Genomic DNA, 26989 nt, shown 5'->3' on the forward strand with positions numbered 1-26989 from the left:
TCAAAGAGTGGGTTGCCCCATCCAAGAAGCACAACCTGAGTACAGTTGGGAAACCACAGCAGAAGCCTCGTTTCAAGCAGAAAGCAGAACAGCTCAGCAGCCTCTATGGGCCCGGATCAGTGAGACATGGAAGGCCAGTGCCGGAGAGGCCATCGCTCGACCACCCCACACCGAGAGCCCCAGGTTCTAGCCCCTCTCTTCAGCTTCAGACTGGCTCACTGTGTTTATTTGTACAATAATGAGGGAATCACACGCCTGAGACCTTGTGTTAACACAAGAGCTGGAGGTGGAAAATGACCCCCCGATGGATACAGTTCCAACTCGTGGATCCAAACAGGTGTTTCTTACACCTAGAAGATTCGGGAGATCCATGCCCCCAAAAATGAAGAACTGAATGAGGGAAAATACAGATTCATTGTTTCCCCCAAGTGCTAGAAACCAGAGCTTTCTTCAAATGTGTCTGGAACATATCCTTACCGTGTAGAGAAAATATAACACACACCGGTATACTCAATAGCCAGCCCAAGTAACTGAACATTCCCGAAAGCTCTGATGGCCGGGAGGACCCTACAGGATGGCTGCCCTGTCTCTCGTGTCCACCACCAGACGCACTCTCCTGGATGTGCATTAAGTCAGTTTCTTGTTTTCCTTTAGAACGGTACCTTATACACCATCCTAGCACAGTCACTAAGAGTCCCAACTTCGAAATGGACAAGCACCCACTCTCTTCTACATGCTGCCTATCAGGAAAGCCAAGGCTCTTCCCCAGAGGGCAAGGAATGGGGAACAGAGACTGGGAGAGTTACTTTAAAGAAGCAGTTCTCAAAGCACGGTCAGATGTCCCTGGGACTTCTCCAGGAATCTTTTAGGGGTGTGTAAGTCCTTCCTTTCCTAACCATCTCCCTGGGAGGCTGGACCTGCACGGACTTCAACCAAAACAATTCACTGTATGAGAGTAAATGAAAAGCAGATCTGCAGACCCAGCTGTCTTCTATTAAGTCAGACACTCAAGAGTTGCAAAAATGTAAAACAATGCATCTCATCTCATTAATTTTTTGGTTTGAAATGTAATTACATTTTATAAAACTACAGAATGTGATTATGGTTTTTTTTTTTTTTTAATAAGTAAGTAAATGCTGTTAAAACTTTAAAAAAACAAAAAAAAGTAGACTGATGCTGCGACAAAAACCCCTGGGAATGGCTGACAGGACATACTTTCCTTTGTGAAGTACGCCAACTAACCAAGAATGTCCCGAACAACAACGTCCCTGTGAGCGCTCTGGGGCGGCGGAGAGAGCTTTCCAAAGCACCGTTCTGTGCTGTCTTAAGTCCCTGGTTATTCTTTAGTCCACGGGAGAGAGAGGCACACGCGGGCAGCGCCAACAGTAACCCAAGCTGTGTTACATAAGACTTTTACAAGGGCTCACAGTTTTTACAAAGAGCGCTTCCCATAAATGTCCAAGCGCATTGAAGCCCTAAGTTAACCCAGGTTCATACCATCTGCAGCCCAGCTCTGAAACTGTTAGGATGTTCTGCATCATAAATTAGTGGGTGATGGGGCGCCTGGGTGGCTCAGTGGCTTGGGCCTCTGCCTTCAGCTCGGGTCACGATCTCGGGGTCCTGGGATCGAGTCCAGCATCGGGCTCTCTGCTCGGCGGGCAGCCTGCTTCCCCCTCTCTCTGCCTACTTGTGATCTCTCTGTCAAATAAATAAATACAGAAAAATCTCTTTAAAAAATAAAATAAATAAATTAGTGGGTGACCAGCATCCTAAGCATGAGATAACAGACTGGGAGGGGAGTTTAGGTTTTCTCCACTGGGAGACTAGAAACCACCAAAGAATCTGCTGACAAACTCCCTACCCAGAACGCCTCAGTTCTACTGTCCTTGGATTTGTAGTATAAGCAAAAGTCAGAGGATCTGGCTCCAGTTCTGAGTCTGTGGGCCACTTACTCTCCTATGGGCACTTACTCTCCTGGGTCTTGGCTTCCTTCTCTGTAACATGAAAGTGCTGGATGAGATGACTTCTTTAAAAATCCTTCCTGCTCAAACACTCTGTGAAAGCCCAAGCACCAAAAACCTGATGTGGGGCTTGGTCTGCCGCCACAGATTCTAGGACAGGGTGCGGCCGAGTGTCAGTGAGCACCACGCGTTCCCACGCGCTGTAAACGGTGGACAAGCACCACAGCTAAGGGGTGATTTTAAGGAGGAAGAGGACAACAGGAAGAGGAAGCAGGGAGCGTCCACAAGGGACATCCAGGATGTTTTAACACGGGCTTTAGCTGCTGGGTAGAAGGTACAACCACCACTAACACTCAAGGGACAGAACCCAATTCTTCAGGCTTAAAAGGGGGGGACTATGTCCGGGTGACAGAAAGAACATGGCCATGGTGAAAAGTAGAGACCCAAAGCCAGGATGAGTATTCCTGGGGTTCAAATAAGCCCTACTTCTCTGGAGACCCCAAGAAATGCTTCATCCACAAGGGGAGGTAAAAGTGCTATCAGTTCACCCAAACCGTCCGAGGTGAGCACATAAAGATGTGCATGAAGTGTACTAACCGTGCGGGGACCCCCCACTCCACAGGCCGGGCTCACTGCTTTAACGAAACTCGCTAACGTTCGCACACGTCTCTTGATATCCTGGAGGCTACTCCATATGCACTACAGTCCGCATCCTCACGACCCGGTGAGAGACACACTACCATCTGCCTTGCACAGATGTGGAAGTCAGTCACAGAGAGCGAAAGAAACCTGCACGAGGTCTCAGAGCACGTAAGTAACGAACCCAGAGTTTCTAGCCTGCTTTCTATCAGGGATGCACCTCAGCCTTTCTTCCACATAAACAGACTTTAGTTCCTCTCCCGTCTCCTTGATACGTGTCACAATTCCACGGAAGCGGGAAGGCTGGGTTTAGTCAAGCCTGGCAAAATCCACGCTGAGCTGGGCAGCCGGACTGTTGACGGAGAAGCCCTGGAGAGACGGTCACGCTCGAGCATCAGCAACAGAGCTGCTTCCCTCGCGCGCACCGACGTGTCTCAGAGGCACAGCAACAAGGGCCATCCAATCCCCTTGCACTGGAGCAACACAGAGGCTGGCCTGTCACCTGAGCAAGGGAAGGGTCCGGAGAGAGCCAGGCCACAGCTTAGAAGGAGAGACCGGCCACTCCTCCCCCCCACGGAAGGCAGCAAAGCCAGAAAAGTGGGACCCGGGCAAGGAAAGGGCTTTGCTTTGTTTTTAAAGGTTTCAAGCGGCTAAGTGCCCAACTCTTTGTTTCTTTTCTTCTCTCTCTTTTTTTTTTTTTTTTTTTTTTTACAGAGAGAGATAGAGAGCACAAGCAGGGGAAGCAGCAGCAGAGGGAGAGGGAGCAGCAGGCTTCCCGAGGAGCAGGGAGCCGTGTGGGACTCAATCCTAGGACCCTGGGATCATGACCTGAGCCCAAGGCAGACACTTAATGACTGAGACTCAGGTAAGCGCCCAACTCTTGATAGCAGCTCGGGTTTTGATCTCAGGGTCATGAGCTCAAGCCCCGCACTGGGCTCCACGCTGGGTAGGGAGCCTACATAAAAAATAAAGAACTAAAATGAGAAGTAAAGGTTTCAAGTAGTAAAGTCCTGCAAAATCTCCTCTCTTCCACTAAATGCGATTAATGCAGGGCATGCCGACATGCTCGACAGAGCTCGATTTTCCAGTAGAACAGGCACAATCACCAACTCCAAGGGCTCACCACTTAGTATCTTCACAAATACTTTTTATTTTAAAAATGTGTAACAATCAGGAGCACCTGAGTGGCTCAGTGGGTTAAGCCTCTGCCTTTGGCTCAGGACATGATCCCAGGGTCCTGGGATCGAGCCCCACATCAGGCTCCCTGCTTTGCAGGGAGCCTGCTTTCCCCTCTCTCTCTGCCTGCCTCTCTGTCTACTTCTGATCTCTGTCTCTGTCAAATAAATAAAATCTTTAAAAAATATATGTAACAATCGCATTTGGAAGGCTCAGAGTTCAGAAAGAATTGAATTCTAATCTTGATACCATCTACCTACCAGCTGTGTGACATGAGGCAAGTTATTTAACCTCCTAGAGCCTGTTTTCATCTGGAAAATGGCATAATTACGGCACTTACTCCCAGGTTTGACTAAATGAGGTAAAGCATATAAAGCGCTTAGGCACAGTGCCTGCCGTACAGTTAGTTTCAATATTATTATTATTACTAAGAGAACTTTATAAAAATGGAAGTAAGACACTTGAAAGGAGTGTTAAAAGGGGATTTCTCCACCCCGCCCCCCAAAAACCACCTTTTAACTTAAAGACCCCATCACTAACCCAAGCCCACTTGCTCGTCCTCCATCTAGCTCACTGGGTACTCAACTGCTAATCACAAGCGAGGTATTAATTATCTCACAAAAGTTTCTTCAAATCACACAGCACTGAATGTCTGAATCCCTCTTGAAGGACCAGATTCTTGAACTGTTACTTTTCGTGTCCTGGGTTCCAAGCTCTTCCCTTTCTGTCTCCTCTTTGAGTTGTTCCTTATTTATTGTTTCAGGACATCCCCCGCTGGGTGAATGCTCTCTGTTTCTTAACAACTGCCACAGTCTTGTCCCCTCCAAACCACGGAGCAAAAGACAAAACAGTTGTTAACCGTAATTAAATGAACTTCAGTGAAGAGTGAACTAGATTTCTAAAACAAGACCCAAAATACAACCCAAAAAGACGACGGCACATTTAAAGCTTCTGTGCAACAAGACACCAAAAACAAAAGTAAAGATACATGGCGGGCTGGGAGAAGATTATTTGCACATATAAAAGAATGAATGTCAACAAGATAGAGAGAAATAGTCCAGCGGGGGCTTAGAGAGGGAGGGAAAGCAAGGATGTGAATAGGGTATTCACAGCAAAATAAGTACAAGTGGCCAATGAAGAGATGTCCAACCGCACCCTGATTAGGGGAGTTAGATATGACAACGACCTCAATGTGGTTGTGTCTTGCAGAGCCGCTGACCGTCTTAAGAATTACTTCAGAAAAGTAATTTACAGAAAAGTAAATTATATCCCTATATTTTAATATATAAATTTAAGATATTTAAAACGTAAAATATTAAACATAACATATATACTACATATATTTTTATATATTATATATAAAAATAAAATACTTTCTATAAATATTTTATATTTATAAATATATAAATATAAATATTTTAAATATCTTAAAAATATTTTAAGAGGCCTATTGTTTTTAAAGGACCCATGTGAAGCTGGACAGAAAAGAGGCAGGGTAACAACCACTGGCGTTTCCCACCCAGGACCTCACTGGCTCATTCCAATATTCTTTTAGATGAGCAGCATTATCACTGAATAGCCCCAAAGTCATGTGCATGTTAAGGTGGCTTTCTTTGCCCCACTCTTCTAAGCCAATCCTGTACCGTTCTAAGAAGGTCACAAAAGTACTGGTATATTCCCAAGTGCTGTTGTGCTATGTGCAGACAAGTTTCCATGATCATAATTAAGAAATATTTAGCTAAAATAACCAACTTCAATCTTCTGTTCCACAACAATGCATAAAATGACTTAAGGTTTAAAATAATTTGTGTTACCTTTCACCAACACACATCTCTGGGAGGTGTGCATGAAGTCTCTGATAACATTTTTAGATTTAATATTTAGATATCAATATCTTAAGTGACAGGCTTGAAAAAAATCTCTCTGAAGTTAATACAAAACATAAAGCAGGACAGAACAGTGTTCTAACCATTGGCTATAAATCAATCAGGAATGAAATTCCAGCTCTGCAACTTTTGGGCTGAATGACTTTGAGGCAGGATACTTTTAAGTCTCTTGTTCTTTAATTGTAAAATAGGGATACTATCTGTATTACAGATTTGCTGTAGTTTCAACGGACACAACAGAAAGCCCCTGGTAGAGTCTTGTCCCCTTTGAGCATAGTAGACAATATTTAAAATATTTTTCTCTACCAATTTAATGTTAACTCTGCTAGCTGCTGAATGTGGTTATAAGAGATACACATATCACCCATAAATTTCTTTTTTTTTTTTTAAAGATTTTATTTATTTATTTGACAGAGATCACAAGTAGGCAGAGAGGCAGGCAGAGAGAGAGGAGGAAGCAGGCTCCCTGCCGAGCGGAGAGCCTGACTTGGGTCTCGATCCCAGGATCCTGGGATCCTGACCTGAGCCGAAGGCAGAGGCTTTAACCCACTGAGCCACCCAGGCGCCCACTCATAAATTTCTAAAAATAGTCTAAATATCTATTCTTCCCCTGAACTCTGTATCCTCACTTCCACAGGGCATCTCTGAAAAACCACTTCTCATGCTACAATTTCTAGCATTTTCACCAAGCATGTTGGGAGCTCTTTGAAAGGCAAAGCAGCACATTAACTGCCACACAGAATAGCTTCAGGGGTCATTGACATTCACAGAATTTCAATAATTAGGAAAAACAAGCCTCAGGAAGGCCCTGAATACAGCATCAAAGAGAATGTACAAGGAGAACTGGCTTTGCCATTTCCTGAGGCTGCCTTACCCGGGCACTCCACACTATTTTCTTTCTTTCTTTTTTTTTAAAAGATTTTATTTGTCTGTCAGAGAGAGAGAGAGAGCACGCAAGCAGGCAGAGGCAGAGAGAAGCAGGCTCCCCGCCGAGCAAGGAGCCTGATGCGGGACTCAATCCCAGGACCCTGGGATCATGATCTGAGCTGAAGTCAGCAGTTTAACTGACTGAGCCACCCAGGGGTCCCCACACTATTTTCTGATGAACAGGAATACTTATCTTATGCTCTGACAACTCCAAAGTTTACGGTCTGAGCAACCGAGGGCTGAGAAAGCGTGGACTGAGACAAGAAAAAGGTGAGATGAAAATTTCATCTTCAGCCCGTTGCATTTGTGTTCATGTCTCCGCCCTCCAAAGCTCCCTCTGGCAACCATTAAGTAACGCTAGCTAAGAATTCCTGGGGAAATTTAGCAGATCGTTAAATCCATTGCTCTATAATGTCCTTCCAGGATGCTACGCCGTTATTTTTACTGATAAATTCCTCTACACAAGCAGAAACCTGGGCCTATCAGCCAGTTATTTTTGATGCATTTACTGGGGAACTCCTTCTGCCAGGCACTATGCTTTGCTGAATGTACAATACAAAACTGAGCAAGGCATGAGAATGACTACGGTACAACAAGGCACCTGCTTATACAAGAGCCTAAGATAAATGGGAAGGCAGAAAGCTAGTCCTCCTCACTCTGCCCAGGCGAGGGGAAAGCAGAGGGGCCCAGAGAGCCTTCGAGGATGAGAGAAGCCGCAGAAGGTGGGATGAGGGCAGGAGAAAGGAATTTACGTGAGGCGCCAAGACAGACTGTCAGAGAAGGGGATGTCTGGTGCCTACTGCGGGTCATAGGAAGAAAGGCATCAAATCATGGGGAGACACACTTGCCATCCTGGCAAGGGGAGCCCCAAGAGAACAACATGGAAGAGTGTTTTTGCAGAAATAAATGAAGAGGGGAGAAAATAGATTCAGCCCATCTAATACTGTTTTCCTCTGGAAAACTTTTTACCCCAATAAAAAGGCCCTTTATTTCTACAGTTTAGTTCTACAGTTCTTGTTTAAAAACTTGAGTAAAGGACTCAATTTTAAAGTAATAGTCGGAAGGGGCCTGAAATGTCAGAAGTGAATTTCTAACTAAGCTTCTCGTTCAAAGTACAGAAAAATCACATTTCCAAGTTGCTGTTTGTGATGGCTCTTTAGTTGTATTTATTCAGCTGTGGTGCACTAAGATCTTTACAAACCACGAATTTTGTAGCGTTTGGCTTTCTCTAATTGACTGTATTTGGGGCAGATTTCTGTTTTCTGATTTCTCAAGAAAAATTAGTATGCATGTATTTATTAATAATTTCTTTGATGCCTAAAGTGAGAAGATTTATTTTATTTGGTCGGGGGTCTCAGATGTGATTCAGAGGTCCTAACGTCCTTCAAATAAATTTTCCCTATCAGAGTTAAGGGCCAATGTTTCTTATTTTATACTTATTTTTATAATCTCCAAAATGCTAAAATGCTCCTTTTTTTCTTTCTTTACAAAAGTTGTTTTGACAAAGCCAATATTCAGTGGATTTAAGTCAGAAAACTGGAGGAAAAGGTCTAAAGTTCATGACATTTCTTTCTGGGGGCCCGTCCGCTTCCTGCACACTACCACCCCTCCCCCAAGCCACAACGGGTTTCAATTGCGGTCACAAGACAATGTTTTCGGAGTCTCCGGTCCTCGGTTCAGGGTGCAATGTTACCATAACTGCGTATCAAACTTTCGTGCTGTCGACCAAGACTGCGGATGAAAATCTTTGCCAGTCTAACTTGCTTCTGGCCTGAAGAACCAGAAACAAAGCCAGCCTCTGACTTGAGTTTGGTTGTCCGTTCTTCAAGGCAAGGAAGGCTTTTCACGCCAAACATAGCGCGTGGAAGGAGAACTGCTCAGGGCTGCGCACGGAGCTTTCAACCCCACACCTCCCAGTAGAAGGGCTGCGGCAGGACACTGTTGGGGCAGGATAAACTGGGGAGGGCTGAAAGGTCTCCGACCACAGAAATGCCAACGATGTCATCAGGAGCAAAGAAGCCTACCTCAATACTCACCACCCTTTTGCTCAAGCTACTATCCTGAATCATGGGAAACTACCATTTTTGTAGTTTAGAAACAGATGAAATCAACGATTTCATGTGGTTCAACCCACTACTAGGAAACTCTGCGGAAGGGTAATATAGTGCCACATTTTCCTGGGGAATTAATACCTACCTTGTTTCCTGCTTTCTAAAAAATAGCACAGAAGAATAGGCTTTGGCAAGAAGCATATCAAAACTCATATAAAAATACGGCGCCTGGGTGGCTCAGTGGGTTAAGCCTCTGCCTTCAGCTCAGGTCATGATCTCAGGGTCCTGGGATCGAGTCCCGCATCCGGCTCTCTGCTCATCGGAGAGCCTGCTTCCCCCTCTCTCTCTCTGCCTGCCTCTCTGACTACTTGTGATTTCTCTGTGTGTCAAATAAAATAAAATAAAATCTTAAAAAAAAAACTCATATAAAAATAGCAACAGGGGGCATCAGTCGGTTAAGCATCTGCCTTTGGTTCAAGTCATGATCCTGGGGTCCTGGGATCAGGCACGACCAGGTTCCCTGCTCAGCCTGCTTCTTCCTGCTCATACTCTCTCTCACTCTCTCCCTCTCAAATAAATAAATAAAATCTTAAAAAAAAAAAAAAGGCAACAGAAATTTTGTCAATAAAAAACAAAGACAAGCTAAATCAACCTCCAGGAAGATCTTTTGTAAATATTCGGTTCACTAAACATCTGACCTTTGTTTTTCTTTTATTTTTAAGATTTTATTTATTTATTTGATGGACAGAGATGACAAGTAGGCAGACAGGCAGGCAGAGAGAGAGGAGGAAGCAGGCTCCCCGCAGAGCAGAGAACCCGATGTGGGACTCGATCCCAGGACCCTGGGATCATGACCTGAGCCGAAGGCAGAGGCTTTAACCCACTGAGCCACCCAGACGCCCCTGACCTTTTTCTGTGAGACTCTCCCATGGTCACAAATAATTCCTGGCAGAGACATTTTCCTAAGGCAGGAAGAAGAAGAGAGGGAAAGAAGGGAGAGGGCTGGACGGGAAAGAGTTAATGAGAACTTTCACCCTCTGTTTCCTCACCTCAAAGGCAGGCCCTGGACTGGATGACCTCTGGAGTCCCTCTTGGCTCTAGAACTAGGAATTTACTGGGATTTGGTAACAGACCCCGTTCTACCTATCGCCACTTGCACTTTACATCCTCCTACTGCCAAACTCATAAATAATTTCACAGCCTGTAAGGAACAGTCATTAACTGTCACTGGACCCAAACCAAGAAGAAGAAAAATCCGACCCCATTCCCTATATATAGCACATGTTTTTGAAGAGGGACGTTGGCACTGGATGCCACACGCTCAAGTCCCTCCTCTCTGACTTGAGTTTGGTTGTCTGTGGACAACCCCTCTGGGGCCCCAGACACTCTGCAAGGAGTTCTGCTTCTCCCAATCCCGTCTCCGACAGCTCTAAACCTGCGTGGAGATATCCCGCTAAGGAAACAAATTTCAGGTTTTGATATGGCCCTCAAACGATCGAGACCGCTTCCGCAGCAGAGTTCAAGTCATGGCTTCACTTCTGTTTTAAAAAACAAGCGGATTTTCTACAAAAAGCACTTTACTTATTCAAATGTTAAAGCATATAAAAAGACATACCAAAAAAAAAAAAAAAGTTAATGGTTTCTTTATTCAAATACTGGAAAAATAAATGAATTATTTTCAATGGAAATCAGATCGCAAACTGGCAGGTCTCGGCCCAGGAACATGTTTATGTGACCCACACAGTATTTTAAAAATAGTTGACTTAACTGCCAACATTTCTGGATGGGCAAATCTCTCCTCAAACTCCAAATGTCCATTCAATGTTCTCCTGAAAAACTGAAAACCCTGGCACCCTGAGGTCCTCATGTTGCCAGGCAGAGCTAAAAGGTGGCACATGCTGGCCCATTCACGCCAGTCTGACCAAAGAATCTGAGTGTCCTTCTTGGTACTTTCTTCCCCATCCAATAAATGAGCCAAATAATGAAGCTCACCCTGGTCAAAGTTGCTTTTTGTTATTTCTCTCCCTTTGTACTTTTGCTCTCCGAGGCCTATCAAAGCTGTGATAAGGCATTGATAGTTAACTATTTTAAAGAGAATAAATAATAAGGTAAACTACTTCTTATTAAATGTAATGGCTACATCAAATTTAGCATTTTTCTAACTGTGATAAAGTATAAGCATTAATTGATACCTAGATTACATGAATTTAGTTTCTTTCTCAAGATGTGTTATTGCTGGATTTAAATTAGAATTTTTTCAAATCTATAAACTTAATGTAATAAAAAAAAAACTGCTACTCATACTAATATTTTACCCTCTTGGCTGAAAATAGGTCCTGTATTTTCCTAATCAGGTCACAGTCATTTGACAAGCCTTAATAGTTCGTCTTTACCCTTCATGAAAAGGACAGGGCGTGTGATTTGACAAAACACATCTCCCTAAATCTTGTTCTTCACCCTAATGTGGATTCAAATATTTCTTGTCAACTGGAGATAAGAAAGCTCATTTCACAGGAGGATTATTTGCAAGAAATGGCATAAATCCTGAGTCGCAGCAACATTAACATGTGGGGTACTCACCAACTACTCACTATCTCTAGGAACCATGGAGAAACAGTAAATCCGACTGAGCTGCCTGTAGACGATGAGATTAGACAGAGCTCTGCCCTCTCTCCCAGGACTGTGGTTCACAAAAGTCCAAGGGGACACAATGGGCAGTCTCTACCAGAGACCTGACCATGGAAAAGGAACGGCATCCCGTTGCAACAGGCAGCTTGCATTGTCCAGAATGTTGTGGAAATTTTTAATAGCTCTTATTCTAAAGCATATCATCTTTTTCCATCAATAAAACAGCTGAGCCAAGGCCTGGGAGCATTTCTGATGATACAAGAACCTTTTACCATCACAAATTCATTCCCTTTAAATCCTGAGATCCTAAGTAGAGTTCCAAATTTAGAATATACATATTCTTCAGTCTATCATAAGGAAAAAAATCATTAGACCTAAATCCAACTACAAAGGCACAGCAACAATTCTTGCTTTATGTTGTGAAGTAAAGATGCACTTTTAAATATCACCGATGCAAGCATTATTTCCTGCAATGTGTGTACATAACCAAAATGGGCTTGCTACAAGGTAGGTTTCTTTTATAAACAGAAATACAGAAAGTAAACAGGCATTTCCTATAAAAATGGACCCTAGTAATGGGCATAAATTCTCAAAAGAGAAAATTTTACGTTAATTGCAAAAAAACATTTCTTTCCAACAAGAGTATCTGTGATACCTCAAATAGACTTAGAAAAACAAAAGGTCTGCTCTAAAAGAGGTCCTCGGAGTCTGCCATTTTACAAAGTGGTAGGAGAGACTTAGTTTTGTGGACTGTAACTCAGCCAGTCAGCGGATGTGGCCAGTGTGGCAGGACGAAGTGCCCGGCCACTCAAAGCCGAACACAAGCTACCACTCTCTGGAATGAAGCATCTGAGGGGACTGGGCTAAAACCAACAATGAACCTCACTTTGCTTCCACCTTTAAAGACCCTGTGACCCCAGAGCACTGCTGGCTTTCAGTTAGGCTCAACGATAAATACTGCATATGAACGTCTGAGCTACCCATGAACCCGAACTTCAGTAACAGCACATGTAAGGGAGCCTGGTGCAATAACTCGTCCACCGGTGGGCTCATGCTTAGCATTTCATGATGATGTTGACAATTACGATGATGGGGAGAACATATCTCCAACACACAGAATATCACTCATCTGTATACTCATTACCCATCTTTGTCAAACCCCAACTTTTACCATCCATACACTTGGAGGCTTTGTTCTTTGTTTTGTTGGGTTTTTTTTGTTGTTTTTTTTTTAAATCACAAAGCCATTTGAAGATCCCTGAATACCTCTTCCTGATGCCTTGCTCCATCTAACCCCCAGGTCACCAGCTTATCTCGTAAAATGAGATCAGACTGTACCCGGGATTTACTTCAAAATAATTTGGGGGGTTGAGGGGTCCCTGACTGGCTACATTCATAGAGCATGTGACTGTTGATCTCAGCCCCAAGTTGGGTGTAGAGATTACTTTAAAAATAAAATCTTAGGGCACCTAGGTGGCTCAGTTTAAGCATCTGCTTTCAGCTAAGGTCATGATCCTGGGTCCTGGGATCGAGTCCCACATCCGGCTCTCTGCTCAGCGGGGAGCCTGCTTCTCTCTCTCCCTCTGCTGCTCCCCCTGCTTGTGTTCCCTGGCTCTCGCTGTCAAATAAATAAATAAAATCTTTAAAAAAAAAAAAAAACAATTTGGGGGGGTTTAAGGGGGGAGAGAAGGGGAGAGAGATGACGTAAGATTGGCCTAGGTGATGGGATAGAAAGGTTCATCATACCTTCTCCCTGTGTAAAGTTTGGAATTTTCTTTCTTTTTTTTTTTTTGAAGATTTTATTTATTTATTTGACAGAGATCACAAGTAGGCAGAGAAGCAGGGAGAGAGAGAGAGGAGGAAGCAGGCTCCCCACTGAGCAGAGATCCTGATGTGGGGCTCGATCCCAGGACTCTGGGATCATGACCTGAGCCGAAGGCAGAGGTTTAACCCACTGAGCCACCCAGGCACCCCACTTTGGAATTTTCTTAATAAAAAAGTTTTCTAAAAAAAGAGAAGGAAGTATCAGATTATAAATACTTCTAGACCATAACTCCTAAAACTCACTATCCCATGTGGTCACCACTAGCTACATGTGGCTATTTAAACACACATTAATTATAATTAAACAAGATTAAAAAAAATCTAATTCTCTAGTTGCACAAGCCCCATTTCATATACTTAGTGGTCACATACAGCTCGTGGCTACCACAGTGGACAAAGCAGTAACAGAACATTTCCATCATCTCAGAAAGTTCTGACAGCATTTATTCTGCAGACTACTGTGCTATCTCCTCTTGGAAAGAAGGTATAAACAACAGTTAGAAAACCTGACCTTAAGATTGTTACTGTTTATCCTGGGCAAGTGTGAGTCCTGATCCATCAAATGGGAGCTGAAGAGATGGGTTCAAGATCAGTATCTAATCAAACTACCTCACAAGAAAATCGTGAAGATCAGTGCTTACCCACTGAAATCTAATCACCAGGGAAATGTGTGGAATTGCACAACTTCAATTAAGACATCTCTGCAGTGGGTGCTAGGAGTTTGGTGGCAAAGCCAATCTGCAAATTAGCAACAACATTCCAAATGTATATTTAAAGACCAAAAGAAAAAAAGAAAGAAAGAAAGAAACTAATTCCAGTTTTAGTCTGAGAAATGGAGAAATCAAACATTCCAGGATTCAATTTTTTACGTTTTCTCCTCCTATTCTCTTTATTTTGGAATTCAAACAAACAAACAAAAACCTAAGGACTAGAGAAGGCATTGAAAACAAGGAGGTATTATAAACAATCACATCATTGCAACAGAAGGAGGTACAGTCCTACATTGTTCACCCCTACAAAAAGTCAGACCAAACTTCAGAGTGAGAGCAAAGGTAACAAATTTTGAGAAAACTGAACAAGGAATTTTTTTGAATTGTGGTGTTTCCAAGCATGTCTCCTACATTATTAGAAAATGAATCTGGCATGGGCACACGGTGAAGAGATGATGTGAACAACTCCAATGAGTTGAAGAATTCTCCGGCAGATACTTAAGTTAATCTGGGCCCTTAGAATTGCTCAACATTATTAACTCACTAAAAGTTGCTTCAAAAATTTTTTACCTCATTTTTCCCAATCTATGCAGTGTAAGCTATATTATTTCTCTTTTTCAAAGAGAGTTTTAAGCTTTGGCCCAAGTTCACAGTTCATGTATCAAAAATGTATCTCCCCCATATACTCTGTATCTAGTTTCTAGATTATAAAATATGTAATTGACTTGAAATGGGTAATTAAAGAAGTTACAGAACAAAGTACACAACAAAGTAGCGCTATACACTCAGAGACAAGCACTTCCATCCAGAGAGTTTCGGTTCCACTCCAAGGAAGTAGAAATGAAAGTCACAGAAAAGATGAGATGACATACCCAGTTTTCTTCTTTTCTGAGCCTAGCATCTGACAACAGTTTGAAGTCTTCCCTCCAATAAATAGTAAGACCCTGATTAAAAAGCTCAGTTTGTTCTCAGCATTTTTTTAAAGTCCAGAGTAATGGGATATGTTACAAAGTAACATTCGTGCTTCCTCATTTGCATAAGGTAAGAGCCCCAAACCAGGAAACAGGGTGTTTTCATCAAAAGGCAGGGTCCTGAGACAAGGGCTTACAAGCATGCACGCAGCTATGTGAGAAAGTGATCCAAAGGGACAGCAGCGGGGACTGAGAAGGATACGACAGGGAAGGAGGCGTAGCCACCCTTAAGGTGTATACACAGAGCTAATCACCCCTAGAACTGGGGCTATTTATTTTAAAGAGGAGCTTCAAGAGAGTGGGGGTGGTGTGGAGACTCCAGAACACTATTAAGGGTGACACACAAGTGTTTCAGGGCATCAGTGCCACAGGAGTTCCGAGAGGGGCAAATTACCGAGACCTCGGACTAGTGAGTCAAAGCTTCAAGGAGAGGGTGTACTGGATCCGTGCCTCCAAGGTGTGCTCTGACTAGAAAAAGGGAGGACTGCATTTCAGGGGGGTGAGAGGAGAAAGGGCAAATGCTCACTCCCTGCTGGGATGGGACGGGCTGGCAGTTCCACTTGGAGCCCAGTCTTTGGTGTAAAGTCACTATTATTTCCAGAGTCATTTCCTTTTTATTGAGGATGAATGTTTCATGCATCACTGCAAACATTCTGAGTGTCTTAACTTGTTAAATCCTATAAATGTTTGAGGAAGGTACTATTATGATTTTGCAGCTGATGAATGTGAGGTACACAAGGTAAGTAACTTGCCTAAGGTCACATAGGCAGTTAAATGGCAGAGCTGATACCCTAGAACCCGCGCCGTCTGGCCCCAGAGCCCAAGTTCTTAACCAAACTGTGATATAGTACTACTGCCTCTTAGCAAGCGGAAACAAAGCAAGGGAAAGAAGGTGCTATCTGAGGCATCTGCACTTAGGGACAGATGGGCTGGGAAAGGACAGATTTGGAAGCATCCCAAGGGAAATAATTCTGTCAAGCAGCTGGAAGTCCTAATGGCCTCAAAACCATTTCCCAGAGAGTAGAGTCCCAGAGCCGGGGCCACCACGGAACAGCACAGAAGGTCTTTCAGAAGGTCACCGCCCTTCCCTTCCTTAGTGAGGATGCTACTGGAAGCTCACTGTGCGGGAACAATAGGAACGATCACATCCTCTGCCTTCAGCTCAGCCTGGCTGCTTAACACACACTCCTTCTCATCATCCGACCACGTCCACCTGGGGTCAGAGAAGGACAAAGGGAGTGAGAAAAATCATTATGGAATGGGAACAATATGAAAAAATAATAAAGATGCTTGGCTCTACAGTAGATGCCCTGACTAGGACGGTACAGTGAAGTCTTAGGAGTCAAAATGTTTCCTGCCCTCTCTAGAAGACGATTTATTCCCCATCCGTGGCCTGGTCAAGCATGACCATGTGACCAGCACGGCCACTCTTTGCAGAAGGACTGTCCATCTCATCTTGTTGAACTTAGAAGTGACCATTTTTAGGCCAATGAAGTCTGTGTAGAAGTGATCCATGTAAGAACCTGGTCGTTCAGGGTTCAGTATCTTCTTCCTCTGCCGCCAGACAGAGGACCCAGGGTCAATACGGCCTGGAGATCTGAGAGGGTGGAACAAAGACTGTGGGTGAAAAATAAACCTTTGCTGTGTAAGCCACCAAAATCTGGGAACAATGTGTTACCTGAGCAAAACCTCGTCTAAAAGACTGACACAAATGGTAGCTCTGTATGCATGTTGGTCCGAGCCTTGGCTCTAAAGGCTAGTCCTCCCAGCAACTGGCAGTACCACATCACATCCGGGAATGTTGGCTTCTTTGTTCCTCAGTTTTCGTGTCTATATTACTTCTTGGGAATTTTACTAAGGCTACAGTGAGATAAATATCTTGATGATAATTTAAATAGAAATTTAAAAATCAAGATTCCAAGAAGGCTTTCTGTGCACAGAGGTTTTGGGGTTTTTCTAACTGAATTATAGTGGACATGTAATGCTACATTAGTTTCAGGCGCACAACACAGTGACTCCATAACTCCGTGCATTAAGCTATGCTCACCTCACCGTAGGTGCATTACCATCTGTCACCATGCAACACCGTGACAGTATCATTGGCTACATTCCCCGTGCTGCACAGCTCATTCCTGTGACCTCGCCGCTCTGTAACTGGTCGGCACCTCTTCAACTCCTTTACCTTTTGTCCATCCCCCCAACTCCTTCCCCTCTGGCAACCACCAAGTTCTTCTCTGTATTCACGACTCTGGTCTTTTGTTTGTTCATTTGTCTTGTTTTTTTAGATTCCAAGTAAGTGAAACCATATGGTCTTTGTCTTTCTCTAACTTATTTCACTTAGCATAATACATTCTAGGTCCATCCATGTTGTCACTAATAGTAAGATCTCACTCTTTTTTATGGCTGAAATATATATATATTATATATATATATATGCACACGTGTGTGTGTATGTATATGTATGTACGTGTATGTGTAATACACACACATACATATGCTGCATAGCCTTTACCTATCCATTTATCGGTGGACACTTGGGTTGTTTCCATACCTTGGCTGCTGCAAATAATGCAATAAACGTAAGGGTAGATACATCTTTTCAAATTACTGTATTTGTTTTCTCTGGGTACATACCCAGTGGTGGAATTACTAGATCATATAGTATTTCTATTTTTAACTCTTTGAGGGACGTCCATACTGTTTTCCATAGTAGTTGCACCAATTTACATTCCTGCCAACAGTGCACAAAGGTTCCTTTCTCTCCACATCCTCACGGCACTTGTTACTTCCTGCTCCGACACTAGCATTTGGGGAGGGTAAAGTAATACTTCACTGTGGTTTCTATTTGCATTTCCTTATCGTTAGCGTGCTGAGTATCTTTTCATGTGTCTGTGGGCCATCTGCAGGTCTTCCTTGAAAAGTATCTTTTCAGGTCCTCTGCCTATTTTTTAATTGGGTTTTTGGGGGGTTTTTTGGTTTGGTTTTGTTTTGCTGTTGAGTTGTGTAAGTTCTTCATATATTTTGGACATTAACCACGGATCAGCTTTTTAATTTGCAAGTATCTTCTGCTATTCAGTAGGCTGCCTTTTAGTTTTGTTGATGATTTCCTTTGCTATGCAGAAAATTTTTATTTTGGTGTAGTCCCAACAGTTTACTTTTGCTTTTGCTTGTTTTGCCTCAAGAGACATATCTAAAACACTGCTGTTAAGGTCAATGTCCAAGAGATTACTGCTTGTTTTCTTTAAAGAGTTTTATGGTTTCAGGTCTCACATTTAGGTCCTTAATCCATTTTGAATTTTTGTGTGTATAGTGTAAGGAAGTGGTCCAATTACATTCTTTCGCGAGTAGCTGTCTGGTTTTCTCCACACTATTTATTGGAAGACTGCCTTTTCCCCGTTGTATGTTCTTGCCTCCTTTGTCGTAGATTAACCAGCCACATACGTGTGGGTTTTTTTCTGGGTTCTCTATCCTGTTCCATTGATCTGTGTCAGTACCGGAATGTCTTAATTACCATAACTTTGTAGTGTAGCTTGAAATCTGGGGTTGTGACACCTGCAACTTGTTCTTTCTCAAGGCTGCCCTGGCTATTCACAGTATTTTTAAATTCCATACAACTTTTAGGATTATTTGTTCTAGGAGTATCTGGGTGGCTTAGTCCTTAAGCGGCTGCCTTCCGCTCAGTTTGTGATCCCAGGGTCCTGGGATCGAGCCCCCTGTCAGGCTCCCTGCTCAGTGGGAAGCTGGCTTCTCCCTCTCCCACTCCCCCTGCTTGTGTTCCCTCTCACTGTGTCTCTCTCTCTCTCTGTCTAATAAATAAACAAAATCTTTAAAAAAAAAAAAAAAGGATTTTTTTTGGTTCTAGTTCTGTGAAAAATACTACTGGTATCTTGATAGGGATTGCACTGAATCTACACAAAAGGCTGCTTTACGTGGTGTGGATGTTCTGACAATAGTAATTCTTCCCATCCATGAGCATGGTCTACATTTCCATTTGTGCGCTTTTCAATTTCTTTCATCTTTTAAAAAAATTTAAAAATCAAGATGCTGGGCAGGCTTTCCATGCACAGAGGGTTTGGTTAAGCCTTTTTCTTTCAACAGCAGGTCTGAGTAAATTTAACGGGCACCCTTAATGAGACTCACAAAATTTATATTGATGTGAAACGATACACAAAGGGATGAAGGGAATGAAAAAGGTGCTAAGTCTTAAGAAAACCCTGGCTTTTAACAGACTTTTTTCCTACTTTCATAGGATCCAAAGGGTTTTAATTTTCCTTATGGAGAACACTGACTAACACTTGCAGTCCAAGGTAGGAGGAATCCTGCCATTTTCCTACCCTTTAGGACTCAGTTGCTTCAATGTTTAAGAAAAAAAGAATTTGTAGTTGTACATCGATATAGAACACCAGAGAGGAAGACCTATGCTGGGGATGTTGTCACTGGACCCCCCTCCTCTCTGGGTGCTTCCTCAGTCTTCACTCCCTCTACTCTTAAGGGCTCAATTTGGTCATGAAAGGAATCAACTCCACTACCCTTTCTCATTTCCTCTATTCTACTGAATCCTAAAGAATTCATCCTCTACAGACTTTCAAGGTCTTCTATCAACCAATTCCAAGAATCTCGAGATATCCTAAGTTGGGGCACAGGCTGCATAGGATAGAAAATATGCTGAAAACTGTGTAGCAAATATACAGGTCTTCAACAATGCACTGCATGATCTGGTCTCCCCCCACCTGCCTAGACTCCCATCTATGCATTCTCCCTACCCTACTCTGATGTCACAGCTGGATTTCCTTAAGAAGCTCCACCTCCCGCCCAGAGCTCTGCATGTGCTAGTCCCTTGGGGAGGCACCTTTCCCACCTCACCTTCCTTCCTCATCCTTTTCCTTCCTCATCCTTTTCCTTCCTCATTCATCCCACCGCTTACTCATCCTTCCAAGAAATTTGAAGAGCGCAGCAGGGATGGCATCTCAGTACCCAACATTGTAAGGTCGGCACCCACTAAGAGGAACTATGAAAAGCGCATCTGATGAAGCAGATGAATTAGGAAGCTAAGAATAATGGCTAATGTGTTCAGGTTGTTGAGGACTGTTTTGTTTTTTAAATTTCTAAGCTACCTGTATTATTGTGATTCTACTTCTATAAGAAAAAAATTGAAATCACAAATTCATCCCAAAGTCATGTTACCTAATTATCAAAACAAACAGGTACACTTTATTTTTTTGCAGACAGAATTCCCTTAGAATTAATACTCACTCGAGAATGGAGTTTGACATCACTTACTATTTTATCGACATTCCCAGAGGCTGAGCGTCATGGGCATATGGGTACAACTACCCCCACAAAATGTCTTTACTTCACATGCAGTTTTCAGCTGAAGCTATGAAGGTCAGTTACCAAAAGCAAATTTGTTTTTAACAAGTAGCATTTTTACATCCATTCAATCGAAGAGTCTCTTACAACTTTCTGGGCCAATTCATTTGCAGGGAGTAGAAACTGTAACTGGGTTCTTCGTGTCATGCATGTATATGCGATGCCCATCTTCATACGCATCCAACTTCTTCAGGATAAAAGGTGCGGCTCACAGCAGGGCCACATGGAGGAGGAAGCTCGCTGGGCGGAGAGCACATTCCTCACACATCTTCCCTTTCATCTCCTCAGGGTCCAGCTTCAGCACAAGGCCCTTTACTGCAAACATCTCAGCTTTGCTTCTCCAGCCTCCAGCTGCCAGCTCTGCTCTTCTCAGAGGCCTACACCTTATGTTATATATATTTTTATTACAACTTCTAAAATGCAGGGAAAAAAAAAAAAAGGAGTGGGGCATGAACAAAGCTTCTTCTTGTTGGGGACCGAAGACATTCTTTTTGGAGCATGAAGCCTCTCCAACCTCTTCGCCTCATCCTGCCACCTCCATCAACACAGCACACTCAGTCCCACGTGGTCCCAGTTCAGCAGGTGGACAGAATGCATCCACACAGGTCAGCTTCCTCAACCCTCATACTCACTGGCACAGATCCTAAAAAAGACGGTTCAAATGCCTCGGGGTTCCAGTCACATGACAGTACAGACTCCTGATTTCTACCTCAGACCAGGCCTATGATGATGCAAATTTGATTTCCTATCATCCAGCAAATTCTTTTTAGAAGCCTGTCTCCATCACCTTAGCCCAAGTTGTCTGTATGTTTTACAGCGGTTGCGTTGATGGGCTGCCAGCAGGTCTGTGTGGGTCAGGGGTGGTACTGTTTAGTTGAAGAGAGTTTTCTATCAATCTGGGTTTAAAAAACAGTAAGGCAACAACAACAAAGGGGGTAGCAATTAAATCATAAATTAGGTCTCGTGGGAGAACAGGATAGAAGCTTTAGATCTTCTGGGTCTTTGCTTAAATAATGGTTCTGCTTCACTGACCCCAGTTGAGACAGGTCTAACTAGTACCATGAAAGAGAATTTTCAATAAATTGTAAAATCCAGCAACAGCCCCTACCCACCCCATCCCCAGTCAAATTTAAGGTCCTATAAGGAGAAACACAGGCAGAGAAAGCTCTGCCCCACAGAGACCGTAAACCCAAAGATCATTATCAGCCGTGGCATCATCAGTGGCTATAAACACTGGTCTTCAAAGTAGGACATCCAAATCATTCATTCCTTTGTCTGGACACAGACACGGGGTGGCCCCTTTGAAAGCACTAAGCATCCGTTTCCTACGTTGTATGAGTGTCCAAACACACAGGGTCTACCAGGCACACAGTTTGGTTTCTAAGTGGCAGTTTATATGAGAGAGGTTATGCTTACCTGTGTAAATCTCACACAGTCGATGAAAATACACTAACAATCTGGGAGCTCTTATATAAGGATGGTGGAAATGGGTAGTTTCATTCTTTTAATCATTTGAATGGGTCTATTTTTCATTGTCTAAACATATGATTTTTTTAAAAAGATTTTATTTATTTATTTGACAGAGAGGTCACAAGCAGGTAGAGAGGCAGGCAGAGAGAGGGGGGAAGCAGGCTCCCTGCTGAGCAGAGAGCCCCATGTGGGGCTCGATCTCAGGACCCTGAGATCATGACCTGAGCCAAAGGCAGGGGCTTAACCCACTGAGCCACCTAGGCGCCCATAAACATATCATTTTTAAAGAAGGGTTTTTTTTTTCTTTTCTTTTTTTAATTTGACAGAGAGATCACAAGTAGGCAGAGAGACAGGCAGAGAGAGAGAGGGGGAAGCAGGCTCCCTGCTGAGCAGAGAGCCCGATGTGGGACCCAATCCCAGGACCCTGAGATCATAACCTGAGCAGAAGGCAGAGGCTTTAACCCACTGAGCCACCCAGGCGCCCCTTTTAAAGAAGGTATTTTAAAAGATGAAAAAAACTACAGCTTTTAAAATGTTTAAGGAAAGATTACCGTACATCAAGCACTTCCTCCATTCCTTAATAACTGCTTATACAGACTCATTGTGTATCATTTGTAACATTTACTAAAGAGTTTTAATTTTTAAAAATTTCTCCCTATATGTGCTATGGTGAGTGCTGTGAAGTGTGTAAACCTGGCGATTCACAGACCTGTACCCCTGGGGATAAAAATATATTATATGTTTATAAAAAATAAAATTAAATTAAATTAAAAAAAAAATTTCTCCCTAGATGACAGCTACCCCTCTGGACATTTCTCAGCTCCATTCATCTTTCTCTAGGTAGAAAAGAGCCAGAGCCCTCCACATGGGGGGCTACAACCTCAAGATGTAATTGGCAATTTTATAACAAGGGAAAATAACATTTCCTTGTCAGTCCCCACCCTCCTGCTGAAAACAGACTGTATCTTCAGGAACTGTCCATGATTCCCAGACGAGATCTTTACCTGCATCGTTACTGTTGACTCAGCAAGAGGCACATAATTTCCTTCCTCCCTAAACGGCTTCCATACTCCACTGAAGTTCATCACTTTAATATACATAGATACTAAATCTCTCAGAAAATAAAAGCTCTGGGAAAAAAGAGAATTTCTTGTCCACTCCTGTAACCCTGGCTCCTAGTACAGTACCTGGCATGCAGGAGGTACTCAATTAATAGCTTTACATCAGTGAATGAATGAACTTGGCTTTCCTTTTTTTTTTTTTTTTTTTTTTTGGAGGGGCTTTCCGTTTCTTTTGGCTCATCAGATAAAAGAACAATTAAACATATTTCTTGAAGGATATCACGGAAATGCTCCACCACCAGAAAAGTTTAAATACATACCTTCTATTAGGGATAAAATAAGAAATTTTTCTGTATTGAAAAAGGGTGAACCGAATAACCTCTTTTTTTTTTTTTTTTTTTAAGATTTATTTGACAGAGAGAGAGAGATCACAAGCAGGCAGAGAGGCAGGCAGAGAGAGGGGGAAGCAGGCTCCCCACTGATCAGAGAGCCCGATGCAGGCCTCCATCCCAGGGCCCTGGGATCATGACCTGAGCCAGAGACAGAGGCTTTAACCCACTGAGCCACCCAGGCGCCCCCCGAATAACCTCTAAAGGTTCCTTTCACCTCCTAGATTCTGTAACTTGAACATCACATCACACCTTAAGAGAGACTGGATCGGCTACCTAAAGCCTGATTCCCAGGTACAGGAAATTACCATGCTCTGTTTAAAATAAAGGTAATAGCTGCCCCGGGACTTGGGTGCAAAAATACTAACTCATCCAAAACGTGGACACATCACTCGGGGAGAAATGCTCTTGCTGTTCATGAGTTACATCCTGGGAACAGCAAATGTGCTTCAGGGTCGTCTGAGAGCCAAGCACCAAGACCATCCACGAGAAAATGGAGAAGCTATGGGTTGAGATTAGAACAGAAATAAACAGTATCACACCAAACTGAAGCCTCTGTGTTTTCCAGTCAACAAATCCACTTAAGAAACATCTGAATTGAGCCTTAAGGTTTAAATGATTATAACTGAATATAACCACTTCGTAAGACAGAAAATACTGCATCTGACATATAAGGACTTTTCTCTGGTAAAATCTCTTATTTACCCAGAAGGTCACACTAAGACGTTCAAGTTCAAGAAAACCTAAATTGAGAACAAATTAATCTAATTGCACCTTCCTTCAATCTGGATAGGAGAGGCAGTCTGCAGGGCAAGGAGACTGTTCCTGTTTTCATAAACAACTTCAAGGGGAAAAAAGGCTAATTCTAAAGGAGTAACTAGGGAAACTCCAAACCAATTTTGGAGTGATTCTCTTCTCTCAACACACCCTTCCATTTGTTCAAATCGGAGAATAGGAGGGGCAGGGAATTCCACGATGAAGGATGTAGTGTCGATCCTTGGAACTGGGTTTGGAGAAATATTCTGTGTTCATCCGGGCTGTCTTGAGACATAACTACAGGCATCACTTAAGAACTGAATGAACAAAGTGAAACAATTCAACAATTCCTTGGAAATGTATGAAAAGACTTTTCAACTCTGTATAGTCAATCCTGGATCACTCATACCACAACTTGGTCCAAAAAAAGTCTTCTGTTTTTAAACTGTAATTTAATCTTAATTCCAGTGACAACAGGGAATGTGCAGAGAAAGCAGTTACCTCCTCTGTACATATACACTTTTTAAAATCTCCCCTATTATTTGAGTGAGAGAGGCCTTTCACAAGAATTCTGTGGGATTAAGCTCACATCTGGCTGGCAGACCTGGTGCTGGATATGATTATGGCCGCACAACTAAATCTTAAATCCACACACTGTTCCCATTTAACTGACATATATGAACTAACTAATTTATAGAAAATGTGCAGCAAATTATTTCTTCCACCTCCCCCAAGCCTCAAGAATGCACCAGCAATAAGTGTAGGGACACTACCCCCCACCTCGCAAACCTGCATTCCCAGACGCTGTCCAATGATCTCAAGTAGATATTGTTATTTTAGTTATTGGAATCTGTGCCCTGGAAGTAAATATAGTGTGGAGACCGGGGAGAGGGGTGGGAATAATTTAGTCAGATAAACTTGGCCTTTCTGGACCTCAATTTCCTCGCCCGCAAAATAAAGGGATTAGCACAGTCTGTAAATTTCGTCAGTAACAACAATCCACGACCACTATGAAGAGCACAACTTGTGCGCAGGAGGAAACCTAAATTCTCAAGCGTGGGTCATTAAATGTGAGAGTACAAAATGCCTGAAAGACCCACAGTTACGCTTCAGGGAACGTCTTCGAAAACACCCCGGCAGCGGCAGCGGAGCCACCAAACCCGCCTTAGAACGCGCACAGGGTCCCCGCGAACGTCCCCGGGCGGGGGCGACAAAAAGCGCCACATCTGAGAGGACTCAGGAGCCGGGGCACAGCCTCGCCCTCCTGGGGCTTCAGAGCCCCCAGGATCCTTGCACGACTTCCGTGCGTCACCTCGAGCCACCACCTGCAGCCACACACTTGTGGCAAGCGATGAGAAACGGAAAAGGGGACGCGAGGGCGGGAAACACCTTGCTCAAGGCGCCCCCGACACCATCGGGATAAAGTGGACTTTGAACACGACAAAGAAATGGGTGAAGAGAGGGGACTCCGCCGTCCCCACCCCGCTCGGATCTTTTCAACGAAAAGGACCAGCCGTCGCCGCCGCCCCTTCCCCCTCCTTGCCTTGGGGACCGGACGCGGAGCCGGGGCTGAGCCCGCACCCGCCAAGCCCGGCTCCGAGTCGCCACGGAGTTTCGCAGCCCAGCCGCGGGCATTGGCGGCTGGAGCGTCCCCTCGGTCCCTCCGTCGCTGCGAGCGAGCCTCGGGGCACCGGCGCCCCACGCGCCCGCCCTGCCTGCCCGCTCCTCGCGCTCCCGCCTCCTCGCTTCGCCGCCCCCGGGCTCCCACCCGGCCGACAAGGGCGCCTTGTGCAAACTTTGTGTGCGCGCCCAGGGCTTTTGTCCACATCCTGGGCAGGGCCGGGGCGGCCGGGTGGGTGCCTGGGGGGGCCCGAGGCCTCACAATGCACCGGGGAAGCCACCGCGGAAATCCCACCCTTTTCTCTCGGAGCCGCTTCCAGCGCCGCGTGACAGCGCGCCAGGGCGAGCAGCTCCCCGGACCCGGCGGCCCCTCGGCGCGGGAGCCCGGAGGAAACCCCGCGCTCGGCGCGCGTCTCGCCAGTCACGAGAGAAAAGGTGCGCGCGGAGAGGGAGGCAGGAGCAGCGCGGCTCCGAGAAGCCCTCCGAAGGGAAGCGGGGAAGGGGTCCTCTCTCCCGCTCGGCTCTGGACCCGGGCGCGCCAGGCGACACACGGTGGCACCGCGGAGGAGACACCCGCCGCCCGGCCCCTGCCCTCCGCTCGCGACCCGCGCGCGATCCAGCGCACACGCCCACAGCCGCCGCCGCCCGGAGCCCCCGCCCGGGCCCCCTACTCCCCGCCCGCGCCCGCCGGAAAGCGGGGACCACCCGGCGCCGGAGGAGCCGCGGGCACGGGGAGCGCGGCCCCAGCACTCACAGACGGTCTCCCCACGGCCACGGCCATCGCGGCTGCGGCTCCGACTGCGCTCGGTGCTCCCCGCCGACGCCGGCTGCTGCTGCTGCTGCTCGGGCTCCGGCCGCTCCCTCCCCCGCGCCTCGCTCGCGGCTGCGCTCTGCCTGCTCCGGCTCCCGCTCGCCGCGGCCGCCTCTGCTCCCCCCCGCCGCCGCCCCGCCCGCTTTATGGGAGCAACATGGCCACCCGCCCGGAAGGGACCATCTGCCTCCCGCCGCAGGGGTGCGAGTCCGCGCGCCGGGCTGGGGCTGTGGGAGGGAGGACGACGCGCGGGCCCGCCGCTGGGGTCCGCCGGCTCGGGCCGCTGGACTCGCCCCCCGCCAAAGCCCGGGGCCCCCGGACCGCCCTCTGCGGTGCCGCCGACCCTCCCCCAGCCGGGACTCCGGCCGCCACCCCCCGGCCCACCACGTGCCGGAGTCCGAGTGAAATCCCGGGCGCGGAGGTCCCAGCCCCGGGTCCCGCCACGCGCTTCCCGCCGCGGACGGCTGGAGAGGCTGCGGAGAGGGGAAGGGGCAGTGGGGCGCGGCAGGTCCGCGGGGACATCACCTCGCGTAAAGCTGGCCCCGGGCTTCACCGGGGGAGCCGGTTTGGAAGGGCGGCGGCCACCGGGGGTGGGGGGCGACGGAGGCGGGGCTGGGCACCCCCAGGAGGCAAGCGCGGCCTCCACTGTTCTCTTGCGAAGGGAGAGGCCACCGGGCGGGCGGCTGCCAGCTGTCGCCGTGGCGTGCCGGCGGGTGGGGGGTCGCGGAGCAGAGGCCGA

At 45.4% G+C, this 26989-nt stretch overlaps 1 protein-coding gene across 1 annotated transcript in view; it reads right to left on the minus strand.

Annotated features, from left to right (window-relative positions):
* Window positions 1-26301, minus strand: part of LOC111148993 (septin 11) — an 84343-nt gene extending 58042 nt beyond the window's left edge. The window contains exon 1 of the mRNA XM_022505859.1: window positions 26194-26301. Coding sequence (XP_022361567.1) covers window positions 26194-26220 — 27 coding nt within the window. The 5' untranslated portion in view covers window positions 26221-26301. The remainder of the gene's footprint in view (window positions 1-26193) is intronic.
* Window positions 26302-26989: the final 688 nt, after the last annotated feature.

Source organism: Enhydra lutris, unplaced genomic scaffold, assembly GCF_002288905.1.
Source record: "Enhydra lutris kenyoni isolate GAN:26980312 unplaced genomic scaffold, ASM228890v2 scaffoldscaffold21, whole genome shotgun sequence".
Lineage (NCBI taxonomy): Eukaryota > Metazoa > Chordata > Mammalia > Carnivora > Mustelidae > Enhydra > Enhydra lutris.